This window comes from Ictidomys tridecemlineatus, chromosome 1 (genome assembly GCF_052094955.1).
Source record: "Ictidomys tridecemlineatus isolate mIctTri1 chromosome 1, mIctTri1.hap1, whole genome shotgun sequence".
In the NCBI taxonomy this organism is placed as follows: domain Eukaryota; kingdom Metazoa; phylum Chordata; class Mammalia; order Rodentia; family Sciuridae; genus Ictidomys; species Ictidomys tridecemlineatus.
The window spans coordinates 16,660,948-16,676,609 of NC_135477.1; the positions used below are offsets into that span (position 1 = coordinate 16,660,948).

At 44.5% G+C, this 15,662-nt stretch overlaps 1 protein-coding gene across 1 annotated transcript; it reads right to left on the minus strand.

Moving 5' to 3' along the window:
• Positions 1–581: 581 nt before the first annotated feature.
• Positions 582–15,305, minus strand: Tectb (tectorin beta). The gene is made up of 9 exons (XM_078019918.1): positions 15,154–15,305; positions 14,330–14,520; positions 12,830–12,972; positions 12,651–12,723; positions 7,072–7,175; positions 6,856–6,939; positions 5,450–5,612; positions 3,982–4,060; positions 582–1,877 (listed from the first exon to the last, which is right to left on the minus strand). Exons 1-9 carry the CDS (start codon positions 15,227–15,229, stop codon positions 1,801–1,803), a joined length of 990 nt encoding a protein of 329 aa, XP_077876044.1. The 5' UTR covers positions 15,230–15,305; the 3' UTR covers positions 582–1,800.
• Positions 15,306–15,662: the final 357 nt, after the last annotated feature.

Genomic DNA, 15,662 nt, shown 5'->3' on the forward strand with positions numbered 1-15,662 from the left:
TGCACAGAAAACCCAGTAGTAAAGTGTTTCAAGTGTAAATGTGGGAGAGAGCAATTGAAAGTCTGTGGTATATACATGAGTCTAAGGAGCTCTTGGCTGTAGAAACCCCTGGAAAGGTTGAGGAATTGGCTTTCAACATGATATATCAACACTGCAAACTGTAGTGATAGGTTATTTATCTTAAGGCATTTCATTTATTCCATAGCACCAGGTAGAGATACATGATCATAAAACATAATGATAAAATAAAACCAAACTAAAGCATTGTTTTACTCTGACATCAAAGAATATGAATCTGGCTATGAGTATGCTATTTAAGTTATTGTTATATGCTATTTACTAGAACCCATAAAAATATGTCTTCTATCCTTCTTGACTACAAAATACTCTGAATTTACAGAAGGAAAAGATCCCAGGCTGTCTGGCACATCAGCTTTGAGACCAAGTTTGAACTTGAGTCATTTTACTCTAGCCTATTGCTAACCAAACATGTACTTCAACTCTTGAGAGATCTGATGAGTAGTTTAATTTCTGAGTTCACCCAAATTGTACAAGAACCATCAAACTGAAAATCTCAAAAGTTCTCAAATACATTAAAAACGGAGAGACAAACAGGTGTGTGTTTTCAAATTGTAAGCCTGCTAATTAAATGTTTGTGATTAAGAACTAAGAGCTCAGGCTTATCCTATTAGTTCTCTACCGGGGTTGGTACATTCAGTTTTTATTTTGGTGACCAAAGTAAATCATGGATACTGGCATACTCTGGATCACTGAGGTGTCTACATTATGAGATTTCCACGTGATTTCATTGGCCATATTTGCATTTGCATTTCTGATTTTTTTGTGAGTTCTATTCTGATGATCCTAAGTTGATGAGACAAAAACAAAAGTATATGGATTTGAACATCTTAAGTAAAGACTAAGTGAAATCAGTCCATTCTGTACACATGAAGATTTCTTAGAGCCAGTGAAGAAAGATATTGAGGACATAGATGTCACAAGGTATATGGGAAATCAGGTTGTCACCAAGTACAGAAAACCTGTGTGTGTGTGGGGGGGGGTGGAGGGGTTGTCCTATGCCTTTTGGAGTTTTTTTCTATCAAATTTCTAATTTTCTTTTGATGTTAAAGTATATATCAGCTACAAAAACAAGGAGTTTATACCTGTCTAATGTTTATATATATTTAATAAAACCTATAGTAAAAACTAGTTAGGTTAGTACTAAGAACGTTTAAGGATCCATTTCCTTCCTATTACTTATAAGCAAAACTCTGGTATTCCACTCTGATTCCTACATGGTTATTTGAAAGATTGCAGCTCCCTGCCTGCGGGCTCAGCTCTGGTCCTTGGGTAGAACTGCCCAGTCTCAATGACAGAGCCCCTTCGGGGAAGTTGGCTACTCCTGTGCGTTCTCTCTTTAGCATTGACTTTGTGGTTAGGCACTACGTGGTCTTCAAAATGCTCGGCTGCACTTGGTGGGTGTGCCAGTCTCTCACAATTAAAATAGCTTTCAAAGGAGGAGGGCCCTGCACCCTTGACTGGAGTCTGAGAAGACTCCTCCCCAGCTGCAGGGGAGGGACAGGCGGGATCTAAGGGCCACTGAAGGAACCAGAGGAAGTGGGGCACCAAAGAAGATGGATCACGGAATTCACAAAAATCATTGGAACACATATTTGGCAAAGCGCTGGTCTCTGCTCCCCGACAATGTGGTCTTCTGTTTGCTCTTTTTGGCAGCACAAAAAACGAGTTTGTCATCGCTGAGGACGACCTGAGGGCGGGGCTGCAGCTCCAGGCTGACTCCTACAACAGGGCGCAGATCCCCAGCATCACGACGAGGTGGCGCATAACATCTGTGAACCAGAGCAGGCGCGAGGGCTCTGAGACAGAGGCCTGAGGGCAGGAGCAGCTCAACCGGCTCTAACCCGAGGACGGCCCAGCTCAGGGGTCTTAAGTAGGTTTGCATAAAACTCCGACCTTTTATACAAAGTCATTTCTGTTCCTCTCTTGGGGATTCCACAGCTCACTGTTATCGGTACAAAGAACCTGGCGGATGAACCTACGTTGAGGACCTGAACTTCCATCTCACGTGATGGAGCATTTCCTTGTAGGACCTTTGCCACAGAACTTTCTCTAAATATGAGAATCTAGGATTGGAGTCTAAAAAGTTGATTTACACGACTTTCCTGTGACCCTAAGAGTGAAGTCTACATCTGCAAGTTGATTACTAAATGATCTCCTTGCAGTTACCTCCTTCTCATCATCCCAGGGGGATCTTGGCTCATAGCTGAAAGGGTTCTTCCTCGTAGGGCTTCCCTGCCTGCTCTTTGGATCACGTGCCCCCAACCCCAATGTACTCCACACATATTAGGAAGGGCGAGGGTCTTATCTGTCATGTTCACTGAGTTGTCTGATGCCCTTAGCTGGCATTAAATAATCCATACAACATCAGGTACGATAGGGACAGTGATTAGCCCAATTCCACAGAGGAAAAGGTATGAAGGGGTCAGGTCATTGCCAAGGTCACTCAAGTAATGAGGGGCAGAGATGTCACAGGGACTCAAATTATTTGTCGAAAGAACAGATCATTAAAAACTGTGTTCTCCAAATGAAGGAATCCAAGCAAAGTCACCTGGTGATGACTTTGTTGAGACTTGGGGAAATGGGTTCCAGTCCTGCCTATACCCAGCTCATTCATCCCTTCCTATCTCAGCGGCTGGTGGGAAAAAGACCCCTTAACCTCTGCCGGCTTCTGCCCCATGTAATTTTCAACTCTAAACGTTTTTGCTGGGGCCAAAGTTAAACTTCTTCTGAAACATCCATCTGCTTTACAAAAGTGGGCATTGCCGGTGGCATCCCGGAAATGCCTCTTTTCCTTACCTGAGAAGCTACCGAGCCTCCATGATCCCCTGCCTGGAGTGAGTGAAGAGAGAGAACGCAGGTTTAAGAAAAGACCATGGGCAGACATCTCAGAACTGTTCCTGAATCATAAACCCGACTGTATCCCTGCCCCCTTTAAACCCTGAGCCCCCCCTTGCCTTTAGAGCAAGGTCTATGCTGAAGCTCACAAAGGCTTTGTCTCACACCATTTTCTCCCAGGCTTTCTGAGGCAGGGGCTGGTGAATTTTTCAGGAAGGACCAGAGAGTAAATATTTTCAGCTTTGTGGGCCAGTCTCTATGACCACTAATCCACATGGTCAAAGCATGAATGCAACAGCCCACAGTACCACTTCAGTGAACAAGTGTCTCCCTAGTCTAATAAAACCTTGTTTATAAATACTGAAATTTGAATGTCAACTAATGTTTATAGGTCATGAATTGTTGTTCTTCTTTTGATCATTTTTGGAACCATATGAAAATGTTAAATTCTTTTTTTTTGGTTTGCAGACCACACATAATCAGGAGGAAGCCTCGGCTTGGCTAGACTCTCAAGTATGGCTGCTATGGTGCCCAGTCTCCCAAAGCATCTTGCTCACCCCAGGTCACACTACGCTCAGTTCATCATTAGATTTTCAACAGAGGTCTTTCACGACCCCTGGACTGAGCTAAATCCCTTGCTGGATACTTCCTGGCACCCCTGCCCCTCCACAGGGGTCTTGCTCCTTGCTAGATGGAAAGTTCCTGGTTGGATCTGTTTATTTCTAAAACTCCAGTGCTAGAAGCTCAATACAGGCCCATTGACTGGCACTTGACATGCCTAGAACATTCTCTTTCCTATTATTATTGTTCTCTGCATGTTCTAGTCAGAAGCTCAGCATTTTCTGATTCCTTGGGGCCATTTTGGATTTGAGCCATCGACAGAACTTTTCAAGGTACTCAGCAAACCTCAGCTTCTTGGATTCCATCCCTCCCCCCACTGGAAGACTGGAGGAGCAGGTGAGAGCTGTGTCTACAGGCACACCTGGTTTGGCAATTCAGTCAAAATGCTCAAACCAGCTGTGCCTGTGGGCACAGCCCAGAGTGTGCCCAGCCAGTGGGAAACACGCTTACTCCGCAGGGAGAGCTCCACCACCAGCACGCCCCCAGTCTGGTCCCGGAGCAGGCGCTTCCGTTTGTTGCAGGTCTGATGACCCCAGAGGAAGGATGAGAACAAAGGAAGGGAAAGAAGAGGAAATTAGAAAAAGAAAGAAAAAAAGAAAGCCACAAACTGGATGGAGTAAAAATTCTCCAGTCAACTCATACCAGTTGGCTTATATTTATTTATTTGTTTTAAATAATTCTGAGAACCCAGGAGGAAAGCATCAGTAAATTAAGAATTCAAGTTGGAAGGAATCCTGCTTGGTCCTTTCTACCACACGTGGGAGGAATGGACCCACATCTTTTGATAAAAAGTGAGTCTTTTACTTAGAGTTATTCTAATCACAGTGACTGAGGACACTTGCAAAACATGTTCTTTTTTAATGTGGTGTCAATACTCAGCCTCTGATCAATTGTAAAATGTTTCTGTCAGCCTTTCCCCAGTCGCACACCCTCTGGCTCCTTTCCCTTTCACTATCTGTGCTCATGGATGACCATCTTCTATCCAAATGAATCAATGCAACTAGAGATCATAGCCTGTCTTTCTTTCTTTCTTTCTTTCTTTCTTTCTTTCTTTCTTTCTTTCTTTCTTTCTTTCTTTCTTTCTTTCTTTCTTTCTTTCACAGGGTGTGAAGGGGGGATTATCGGGGATTGAACTCAGGGGCACTAAACCACTGAGCCACATTCCCAGCCTTTTGTGTTTTATTTAGAGACCGAGAGTCTCATTGAGTTGCTTGGCGCTTAGCTTTTGCTAAGGCTGGCTTTGAACTTGTGATCCTCCTGCCTCAGTCTCCCAAGCTGCTGGGATTATAGATGTGCAAATCATAGCCTTATTTTTTCAGTTCCCTAGACATTAAAGACAGGCAGCCTCTTTGGAAACTCTGAGACCTCTAGTCCACGTAGACCAGAGAGGCCAACAGTTTAGGATTCAGCACTTTAAGTCTATAAGATGGTATTCTGAAGCAAGGTGAGCATCAGGCTCACCTGATGGCCTGAATGCATAGATGGCCGGTCCTTCCTCTCAAGGTCCCATCAGCCCTCCCCCAGAATTTCTGCAGCATGTGTCTGAAGACTGCCCCACTGAGACTAATCACCCCTGCCTTTTGAATTTCCCTTGTACTTCAGCTTTTCCAAAGCATTTCATGTCTGTCAGTGCCTTACATGGTCTCTAAAAGGGGACAGGCCATCACTATTTAGATGAGAAAACTAGGCCGAGGGGCTTAAGTGACACTCACCAGTCTGGGTAGGTTGTTGGAGGCAGGTGGACGGGCCTGGAGCTTCCACCCTACTCTGGGCCCATTTACCCAGAGAGCCCTCTGCACATATCCTACTTGGCAATGGCCCTCAGCAGCCAGTTATGACTTCCCAGTTCAAACCCAGCTCCCCCAGGACCCCACCCCCATGTAACATTCTCCTTCCCAAGAGGGCGGCTTACCACTGGGCAGGAGAGCTTCTCGCTGTCACAGATGAATGTCTCACAGTGTAACCAAACCTTGGAGAGTTTGGGGATGTTCTGGAACCGGAAGGCATTGAACTGGAAGGTGGCCCTGTGATCCTTCCCATTCTCGTGCACGAGGACCGTTTCATCGGTGGGGCAGCTGATGCACATGGGGGAAAGAAGACCAAATGTCACCTCAGGGAGCTCCAGCAGGGGCTCTGGACAAAGTTACACACAGTGTGTGCAGCGCTTTGTCCTTCCAAAGCACTGTGATAGGCAGCACCTCACTTGATCTTCACAGTTAATGAGGTCAAGCTGAGGGCCTTTAAGATGGGTGGGATTGTCCCCATTCCATAGGCTAGGTACAGTAGAGGGGAGTGGCTTATGAGAAGCCATTCACCTGGTGGGTCACACCCTTGTCCTAAAGAAATGAAATGCCCAAGAGATAAAGTCCTCCTGGGGACTGGGATGTGGCAGACCCCCCCCCCCAGAGTAAAACACCCCAAGATAATAACCAGGGCACTGGGAGCAACAGTTCCCTGTGTCACCACAGACATCTAAACTCAAGGCTTATGTCTCTGTGTCTCTGATGAGATTTTGTCATTGGAAATTTGAATTTATGTTCCACTTTTTAACTTATATTATAAAGTCACCTTTGTAAATATGTGGTCATTTTTAAAAATATAAGCACAGGGAAAAAATGACTAGAAGGGTAGCATCTAATTGTGTCGTTATTGGAGTAGAGGCAGGACCTAAAGGACGTCACCTCCGAGGGATGAATGTTGTACCTTCGTATCTAGACCAAGGGTCAGAGCTGGTTCTGTTGGTGGTGGCTTCTGAGTAGCAACAGAGCTGTGGGCATTTTCCAAGTTATGAAATGAGATTCTTGCAGGATCATTTGCTCAATAAACCTGAGATCCTTGTATGAACTCAAGATGTGAGACCTTAAAATAGCTCTTTACAGCTCAAGTGTAAGCCAGTGGAAAAGAGAGTAAGTAGAGCTTTGTGGAAGGGAACCGAGAGGGCGGACAGTGAGCAAGTCTAGATGCCTTGGCACTGCTGCCTCTTGGCCGCAGCCCTGACACTTGCCCCTCAGTGACAGATACCTCTTGTTGGTGGAAGTCCACTGGGAGCTTTCACACCATCACTCCACGCATCTCTGTCCCCACATCAGGTCTCTGTGGGAGATGGGTGTGCTGTTGCACTTGTGCTCATGTGCCCAGGAGAGTCCCTGATAATGGATCTGCTCTAATCCCTCCGAGAGCTCTTGAAAACTAGGGTTTCCTCCAAAAGATACCAATGTGAACTAAAAGTATCTTCCCAAGCTATCCCAAGCCAGAGCAAAGCAGGCTGGGATATTCTTGGCCCCACCATCAGCCCTGACCCTAGACAATGGAACCTACCCCTTGTTGATCAGTTGCCACTGCAAGGGATACATGAAGTCAGCAGAGGGTGTGGCCCAGCAACTGTTCAGGACCACTTTAAACCTGGAAAGAAAGCAAAATGGTACCACTTGGAGCTACAGTCTTAGGCTTAGAAATATTTGGTGTTTGGAAAGTCTCTGGGCTAGCTTTTCCCCCTTTATACTTAAGAATATAAGCCTAAAGAAATGTACTTACCTAATACTTAATCCTTTGGCTTCTACTCCTGCAAACAGATCTGAACCAATCTCAGATGTCTCCAGGACAAAGGGCGCTTCTTTCTTGGTAGAAAACTTGGCATTCTTGGGAAGGAAATTGACATCAGGCATTATGACCTCTCAGACTGAGAAGCTGGGTCTGGCAGGAGCAGATGAATTGGAATGGGATGGGGATGGGAATCAACCCCAAAGAACAAGCACAGGAGACCACATAGCATAGCACAGAAGCTGCCCCAGCTACAATGCTGGGGCCATCTTAGTAGGAGTGAGGACATCCCATATTCTAGATTTGCTGGTCATGGAGAGGCACACGCTGTACATCTCATCTATGCCAACAAAACTTAACTGATGGAAACAAATCGAATCCAGAGATATTAAGGTGCTGTGTTTGATGAATCACCCAAAGACCAGAGAGACCAAACACATACAGCCCCTCTCTACCCTTGCTTACCTTCTTGCCTGGGCAGATTTCAGCCTGAGTTAGAAAGTTTATGATCTGATTCCCAGTGCAATTAACAACAACAAGAAGATGCATAACTATCTACTATGTGTCAGGGATTGATCTACAGATTTGGATGGTTTCTATGTCAGGATATTTTGTATGGTGAGAAATATTGGTAAACAAAGTCAAGATCTGTCTGATATTCTAGCAGAGAGAGACAGTAAGTTAATTGTATAGTATGTTAGACGAGAACATAGTATGTTATGTAAAAAAAAAACTATAAAAATGGTAGATTAGGGTAAGGTAGATTGAGAACATATGGAAGGGCAGGTTGCAATTTTAAATACTGTGGGGAGTCCTCACTGAAGAGGAGATATTTGAGCAAGACTTCAGGGAAGGGGGCCATACAGCCATCTAGGGAAGAATGCTTCCATTAGGGAAAAAGGCCCTGGGGCAAAGGTGTGGCTGCAAAGAGGCCAGCGAGGCAGATGCCCTGAGCAGGTCCCAGTGAAGGTAGAGGGCGGAGAGAGGCTCAGGGGGGAAAAAGATTAGAGAGGCTACAGAGGAGGATGGAGGAGACTGGGGCCTCAGCTTTGAGTGCAGACAAGAATCACCACTATGACCTGAGCTCAGAGGCAGCAGGTTCTGATCAGCAGCCCAGTTGTGTGGTCTATACCCGGCATCTTCTTAGGCAGCTCTGGGAGTTATTAGGAATAACAGCAGTATTTCCAGTTGACTTACCCAAAGGAGGGTGACCTCTCCGTTCTCTGAGTCTTGGACTCATTTAACTCTACTAACAACCTGGCACAACACTCTGGATTTAGTTGCCAGAGATGAAATCACTGGATGGAAGAACAAGAATCCTGGGGTAACTTTAGCTTCCATCCACTAACTTGGGCCATTATGGAACAGAAACACAAAGTACATACCAGGGTACTATTTAAAAGATTGAGTTTCATGGGCTTGGAGCTTTGTAGAACTGCAATCTGTAGGCAGTAGTAGGCAGAACTCACATTCAGCAAGGATATCTAGTCAAAATGAAATTTTACCCCCTTGGGGTCAAACACACAGGGACTTTTATGTTAAGACTCAGAATCTTTCGTCTTTGAAGACCTCTTATGTTGTTTTGCTCATTGCAGATCCAGCCGAGGCCTCCTGGAATCTGTCACCTAGAAGTCAATGGTTTCTCTTCCATTTGTCAGGTCCCTGCACCATTTCAGTGGTTGCAAAACTTAAATTAGAATGTTGTTAGTCATAAATGATTCATCCACTTAACATGGCAGATTTACAGTGGCTTTTTATGACCCGTGTTACTGCCTGAGGTTGACCATATTTTAAGAACACATTTGCAAAGGTGGTAACTGACCCAGGAACCACAATATAGTTGCTAATCTAGTCTTTTCTATCTTTATAACATGAAAATTAGGGACCTGTTCCAGATATCTTCACCCTACAATACAGGACTTTGTTTTGGCATCCCTAAAAACATAGAAATGCTGCATGAACTGCTCATCCATCCACAAGAATGGAAGAACACCTTGAAAAACCACGCCACACAGTCTCTTCCCCTGACCCTAGGGCCGAATCACAACCAGCTAACTGTGCAAGATTAGGTGCGCCTGATATAACAGCAGTTCACATGGGAAAATCTAGGCATTTCTTCCACTCACAAGCTCAACATGAAATACAAGAAAAGTACAAGAAAAGTGTTCCAAAGTTAGATCCTAAGACATATTCATCGAGTCCTCCAGAAATTAGAAGGTCACCTCTGACTCACCTGGCCCCACATTAGTCTGACAAGGTCCACTTTTTTCTTTTCTTTTTGGTACCAGGGATTGAACCCAAGGGCACTTAACCCCTGAGCTACATTCCCAGCCCATTTTTTATTTTTTTAATTTTGAGACAGAATCTGTCTAAATTGCTAAGGCCTCACTAATTTGCTGAGGCTGGCTTTGAATTTGTGATTCTACACTCTCTGCCTCCCGAGCCTCTGGGATTACAGATGTTTGCCACCATGCCCAGCGGTCTGGGCTCTGCTTTTTTAATAGCAGCATTGACCAGTGGAACCATACTCAGAGGAGATGGTGAATGAACTATAGTGAGAAGCTGTTTAGCTTGAGGAAGATGAAAGATATTTGAAGGACACAAAATAATTACATGGTATTATTCAGGAGAGAGAACAAATGGGCAAGAGTTCTGTGTATCAGTTTTCAAATGCTGAATTAAAATGAGAAGACCCAACTGCCATTATCTTTGAAAGAGGCAGAGAAGCCATCCCTCACCAATCTTGCAGAAGTGTTCCGAACTTTGGGTGGGAGGTCAAGGTTGATTGCTTTCGAGATTTGTTCTGACTCTGGGAATCGTGATTTTTAGCTTCTGTTGCTTGCATTTATTTAGAGCTTTTTCATTTCTCTTTGTCTAACTAAGAATTACTGCTTTGATTGAATAAAAGTCAACCCATTCCCATACTACTGACATTGATATTCAATGCCATAGAGGTCACAATAATAGGAACCCTCAGAGATTCCAGGTTAAGTAGGTTCAAAGTCTGCAATCATGAGAATGGCTATTTTCTTGGGCAGTTACCTAGTGCCAGGCACTGTATTAAGTGCTTCCTTCCTAAACATTATTTCATTTAATTATCATAATAAAACTAAGGGCTAAGTGTTATTATATCCCTACTTTATAAATGCAGAGATAGGGGCACCGAGAGGTTAACTAACTTGCCCAAGGTCACAAAACTAGTAAACAGTGGAACCAGGCTTCATACCAGTGTTCTGATGGCACGGTCCATTTTCTTAACCATAGTACTAGACTACTTCTGTAAACCACCTTCCTTCATGTTGGATTGGGAGTCCAAATAACTTTCCGCTGGGAATACCAACTATGGGTTCTTGGCAAAAGTGAGTGGAAGGGGGATGGAGAGGAAAGAGAGAGGAAGCATACTGAGTAGAACTAGTGCTTTTGGAATCCAGCATTTGAAGTTCTCGGAATCCTAAGCAATTAGCAGTGCGCCAGTTCCATTGTGCTATCTGGGGCACAGCTCAGCTTCTGGTAAATTGATGGAAATATATGCAAGGAACACTTGTTGCTTCAGAAACACACAAGAACGCTCTCAAAGAGGGAGAAAAAAGAGAGAGAGAGAGAAGAAAATAAAAGTACACAGGCCAGGCATAGGAAACCAAGTCCACAGTGGGAATATTCATTAATACAAAAGTCTCTGGATGGCAGAACCCTCTCTTTGCTGAGGTCTGTCCTGCACAGGTCTTGCTGGGCCCTGGGGAGGCCTTAGCCTCATTTCTATATCCCTCCTGAACAAGGAGGGATCCCATTAGTCTGTCCCTCCAGCAGAGAGAATGGTCTGTCTGGCTGATGCTGAGAACATACCTCATAAATTTTTTTAAAATTTTTTTAAGAGAGAGAGAGAGAATTTTAATATTTATATTTTAGTTTTTCGGCAGACAAACATCTTTGTTTGTATGTGGTGCTGAGGATGGAACCCGGGCCGCACGCATGCCAGGCGAGTGCGCTACCACTTGAGCCACATCCCCAGCCCTCATAAAAATTGTTTAAAGGAGTAAGCTCCTTCTAGTTCAATGGTTTGATATTTTTGTCTGAATCTCGGCTTAACATGGCTGATAGTGGGTGACATTTTCAAAAACCCGGATGTCTCTCTATTACCAACTGTTGTAAAACCTTCATTGAATCATATCTATAATTTTATCTGGTTAAAATAACAATTATTCACTTCCGGACAGGGACTCAATAGTAATGACAACCTGTCATTAGGACGTCCCCTGAGACTGTTGTCAATACGTGGAAGCCCATTTCTTCTCTGGACAGCCTTCATCAGTCTTACAGGATTTCCTCATCCTTTTATCACCCTGGTGGCCCACACTTTATTTATGCCCCTAATGACAGGGCTAAGGCACTGCAGGGATTTCTGATTCTCAGGAAGTAACCACTAGTGGTGTGTGGCCAGGGGCAAATCTAGGTTTTAGGGGACCTTGAAGCTTACCCCATTTGGAGAGTCCTCTTTAATAACAAGATTCAAAAAACTGAATCCAAAATTAGACACAGGGCTTGACAAGGACCGGTGTAGGGAGGGGCCCTTATACTTAAGCTTCAAGCCCTTCACGGGGAGTCCACTGAAACCACAGCTGTAGACTGGGCTCCTCCAAAGTACCCAGGTGACCTTGGGCAAATCATGTCCTTCTTTTCTGGGCTTCAGATCCTCACCTGTACAAGGGACTGGGTTATTTAAGATTCTTCTGATTCTCACTACTGAGTTTGGCATGATTAAGAGCCTTCTAGGAAGCAGGTGCAGTGAGTTCTAGGAGTTCAAAGTTAATGGAATTCCAGGCAGGAGAACTTTTCTTTTGTGAAATAAAGGGGTCGGACGTGTTGTCCTCTGAGGACGTCTTCCAGCTCCATGTTCTAGGTCAAGGTTCTGTGTCTGCCTGCGTCTTCCTGTAGTCAGCTGGCCAGTGTCTCCTCTGTGTGCATTTGTCTCACCAGAAGTCACCCCTTCTAAGCAGGAGGGCAGCTGAGCTGGTGGCCGTGGCATATTTAATTTCTTTGGGGCCCTTTATTTTGAGAGTTACCAAAGTGTGCCTTTAACTTCAATGTCAAAATAGGCTGCAGACCCGAGTCAGGTAACGAGGGAACTCATGTACTGCAAACTAGGTCGCAGAGGAGAGCCCTAACTCTGCTCCTCACTCTGTTAGGAAATTCAATGCTGTATGCCAAATGCTTTAAAAAGAGCTAGATTTTAAATATAAATAGATCTCTGGAGTAGGCTATAATGGAAGCCAATCTCGATTAAGAGTCGGATGTGGACTGTCTTACCGTCTTCTCACATTGCCTCAAGCTTCTCACCTGTGAGGTGGGAAGGTTGGCCTTACCTTTGTGGCACCTTTTAGCTCTTCTATTCCTTCTACGAGTCTGACTTTCTGCTACATTTACTCTTTAAAGAGGTTGGAAACTAAACCACAGCATATGTCTCAACTTGAGTTCTCAATGGAGCTTTGCCTAGAGCCTGGGCAGAGTGAATCCTGAGCAAGCGTCCCACTGTCTCCTGGAAAGGCCACAGGGCAGGAAAGGGAACCTGGACTTACAGTGTAGAAGTTGAGAGACAATTGGCTTTCAAAAGTGCCCATGCTCCCGTTCTTCACATGAACAGTGGCCACTCTGAAAAGGGGAGAGAATTTTGCATAAGGACTGAAACACGCCTGGTTGCTAGGGCTGCAGCACACACCCAGGCAGCGGCCCCCCCCCTCTCCGCAGAGCAACCTACCTCTGGTCAAAGGCAGCCTGGTTCACCAAGTAGGTGGAGTGGTAGGTGCACGAGAAAGAGTAGTTCACCGGCTGGTTCTTGATGACCACCGTGCTGTCGTTAGAAACGATGTGGCTGGAGAAGTGGTAGATGGGGGGCTTGTACTGGAAAAAGGGAGAAGGCGGTTAGGGTGGCCCTGGGCCCCCAGGATAAGGGTGAGAGTTCTGGGAAATGCGGATGAAGATGGCTCCGAAAAGAAAAGCCCAATGTGGGGACAGCAGTGTTTGGCATGGATGATACAACTTCCCCTTCCTGGCTGTGTGTGACCTGGTAATTTTCGTAAAGAATTTTGTAAAGAGTTCTTGAGTGCCTTCAACTAAAATGGTTTAGAATAATCTAGGTTGATGTTGTATGCTTTAAAAAAAATCCAGGGCTGGGGATGTGGCTTAAGCGGTAGCGCGCTCGCCTGGCATGCGTGCGGCCCGGGTTCGATCCTCAGCACCACATACCAACAAAGATGTTGTGTCCGCCGAGAACTAAAAAATAAATATTAAAAATTCTCTCTCTCTCTCTCTCTCTCTCTCTCCTCTCTCACTCTCTCTTTAAAAAAAAAAAATCCATAAACCCATTGGGCTTCTGACCAAAAAGAAGCTGCTCAAGAATGCCTACTTCCCAGCATCAACTTTTTATCCATTTCACTTGTTAAAATGTAATAAGTGAATGTTTTCTCCCCTCTGCCATTTCTAGAACATTACTGTCTCTTTCTGTGCATTTCCTTTTTTTCTAAAGGAAAAAAAGGAAATGCACAGAGATTCTTTCTTCTGGCATGTTGGACTCTAAAATCACATAATTAGATGCTGGGACCCACAGATGGATAATCATCTTTTGGTCAAGGCAGCTGAACCTCAACAGGAAGGTCGGGAGACCTAGCCTCCCTTCATGACTATGTCCCTATTGGTTCTGTGGCCTTGAACTTGTGGCTTTATGGAGGTATCAGATTTCTCTTCTGTTATACAAGGAAATTTGGCAAGAGAATGTCTGCTATTAATTCCATGATTCCCTGTCTTAGGTACTTCATATGGCCCAGTTGAAGATTGTGCTATATTCTGTTCACTCCTTTAAAATACTCTTCCAAATGCATTTCCTTATCACTTCCAATTCTTAGAGAAAGGATGGTCCATTCCTCTGCCTGTCCAACCAAGAAGGACAGAGGCTTGGGAGCATAAGCTAAGAATTTGAAGTGAATCAGAAGTGGGAAATGTACTTTGCTTTATGCATAGAGGGGGGCCTTGTAATCCAGCAACTTGGGAGGCTGAGGAAGGAGGATCACAAGTTCAAGGCCAGCCTCAGCAACTTATCGAGGTCCTAAGCAACTTAGTGAGATCCTGTCTCAAAAAGAAAAAGAAAAACAACAAAACCATAAAGGGGGCCTTGCGCATGCCAGCAATACATCAGGAGAATAAAGCCAAGTCATTCTCGGGCTAGTTGCCTAATCTTAAGCACAATGTGGCTTAGCCTTACCTCTGACTGGGTTCCACAATAGGACTTGTTTTTAGGTGATAAATCTGGGATGACAAATTGGTAGTAACCACCTTCATGGACTCCATTGTAACACAGCCCCCCAAGGGCCAGCTGATGCACTTCCCATCCATAGGGACACTCAGGGATTTTGGTGATGATGGTTTTGGGATAACAAAACACAAGGATGACATCTGGAAGAACATGCACATGGCCTGAGTCAGACTGGGTCATGGTAACCACCTACTTTAAAGATCCCAATCACCCCCGAACACGCAGAGCCTGTGGTCCAAAATATCTTCCCTGCAATTCTTTAGCAGACAGTATTTTCCCCAAAATTTCACTAAATTTCTACTTTTAGAGTTTATTTAATAACTATACTGTGTTAGTATATTTTAAATTGGTTCATTTTTAAACTTTTATTTTAAAAGGACTATGTGAAATCACAGATTGGAATACACACACACACACACACACACACACACACACACACACATATAACTGTGAAAATGAGCACATACCTTAAAATTTTTAAATGTTTATTTCATGCAAAATATTGTAAAACGTTGATTTATGGCATAGGACAGATATTCAGTAGTCAAATAGGGAAAAAAAAAAAGAAGATGGAGAGCATTCTCCAATGTTAGAAAAGTCAGATCACCCAACACTTTCGCTTCCTGTGGAGACAGTCTGCTGGCCCTGAGGGGCTTAAATGCTTTCTCTTATCTTTGCATTTGTCAAACAAAGACAACCCTTAACTCTGATCATTGCAAAGGAAAATTCTGGAAACTTCCCTTTCCCAGAGGATGGGTGGCTCTGAGGCGTACCTGCTTTATTTGGAGTGCAGGATCTCGTGGAGGCTTCTACAAAGACGGCCAACAGGACAAAGGCCCTCATCACCATCGCTCCTCAGAACCTGGCCTTTGCAGATGGCCAAACCCAAGTGACCAAATGGTTATGGTCCTTCCAGAGCTTGGGCCTCGATTGTTCTAGGTCAGAAACACGAGCAAATAGTTAAAATCAAGGGTAAGAACAAAGCAGCCCACACATTGTTGGAGGAACTGTTCACAGGAGGTCAACGATGCTTTCCCCAGTTCCTGATCATCTTCCCTTGTCTGCACAGAAAGCATAAAGTGAGGCTCATACCACTGGGATCGTCAATGACACAGGAGGTTGCTCATGTTCCCAACTGTCTCATTCTCTCTGGACTGTGGATGCTGCCTCCCAATGCTCCCCAAACCTCCAGCCCCAGTCCTAGTTCCAGTTTATATAGCCCAAGGGTGTAAAAGAAACCGGCTGCAGATAAATCACAATGAGCACACATTATCCACTGTGG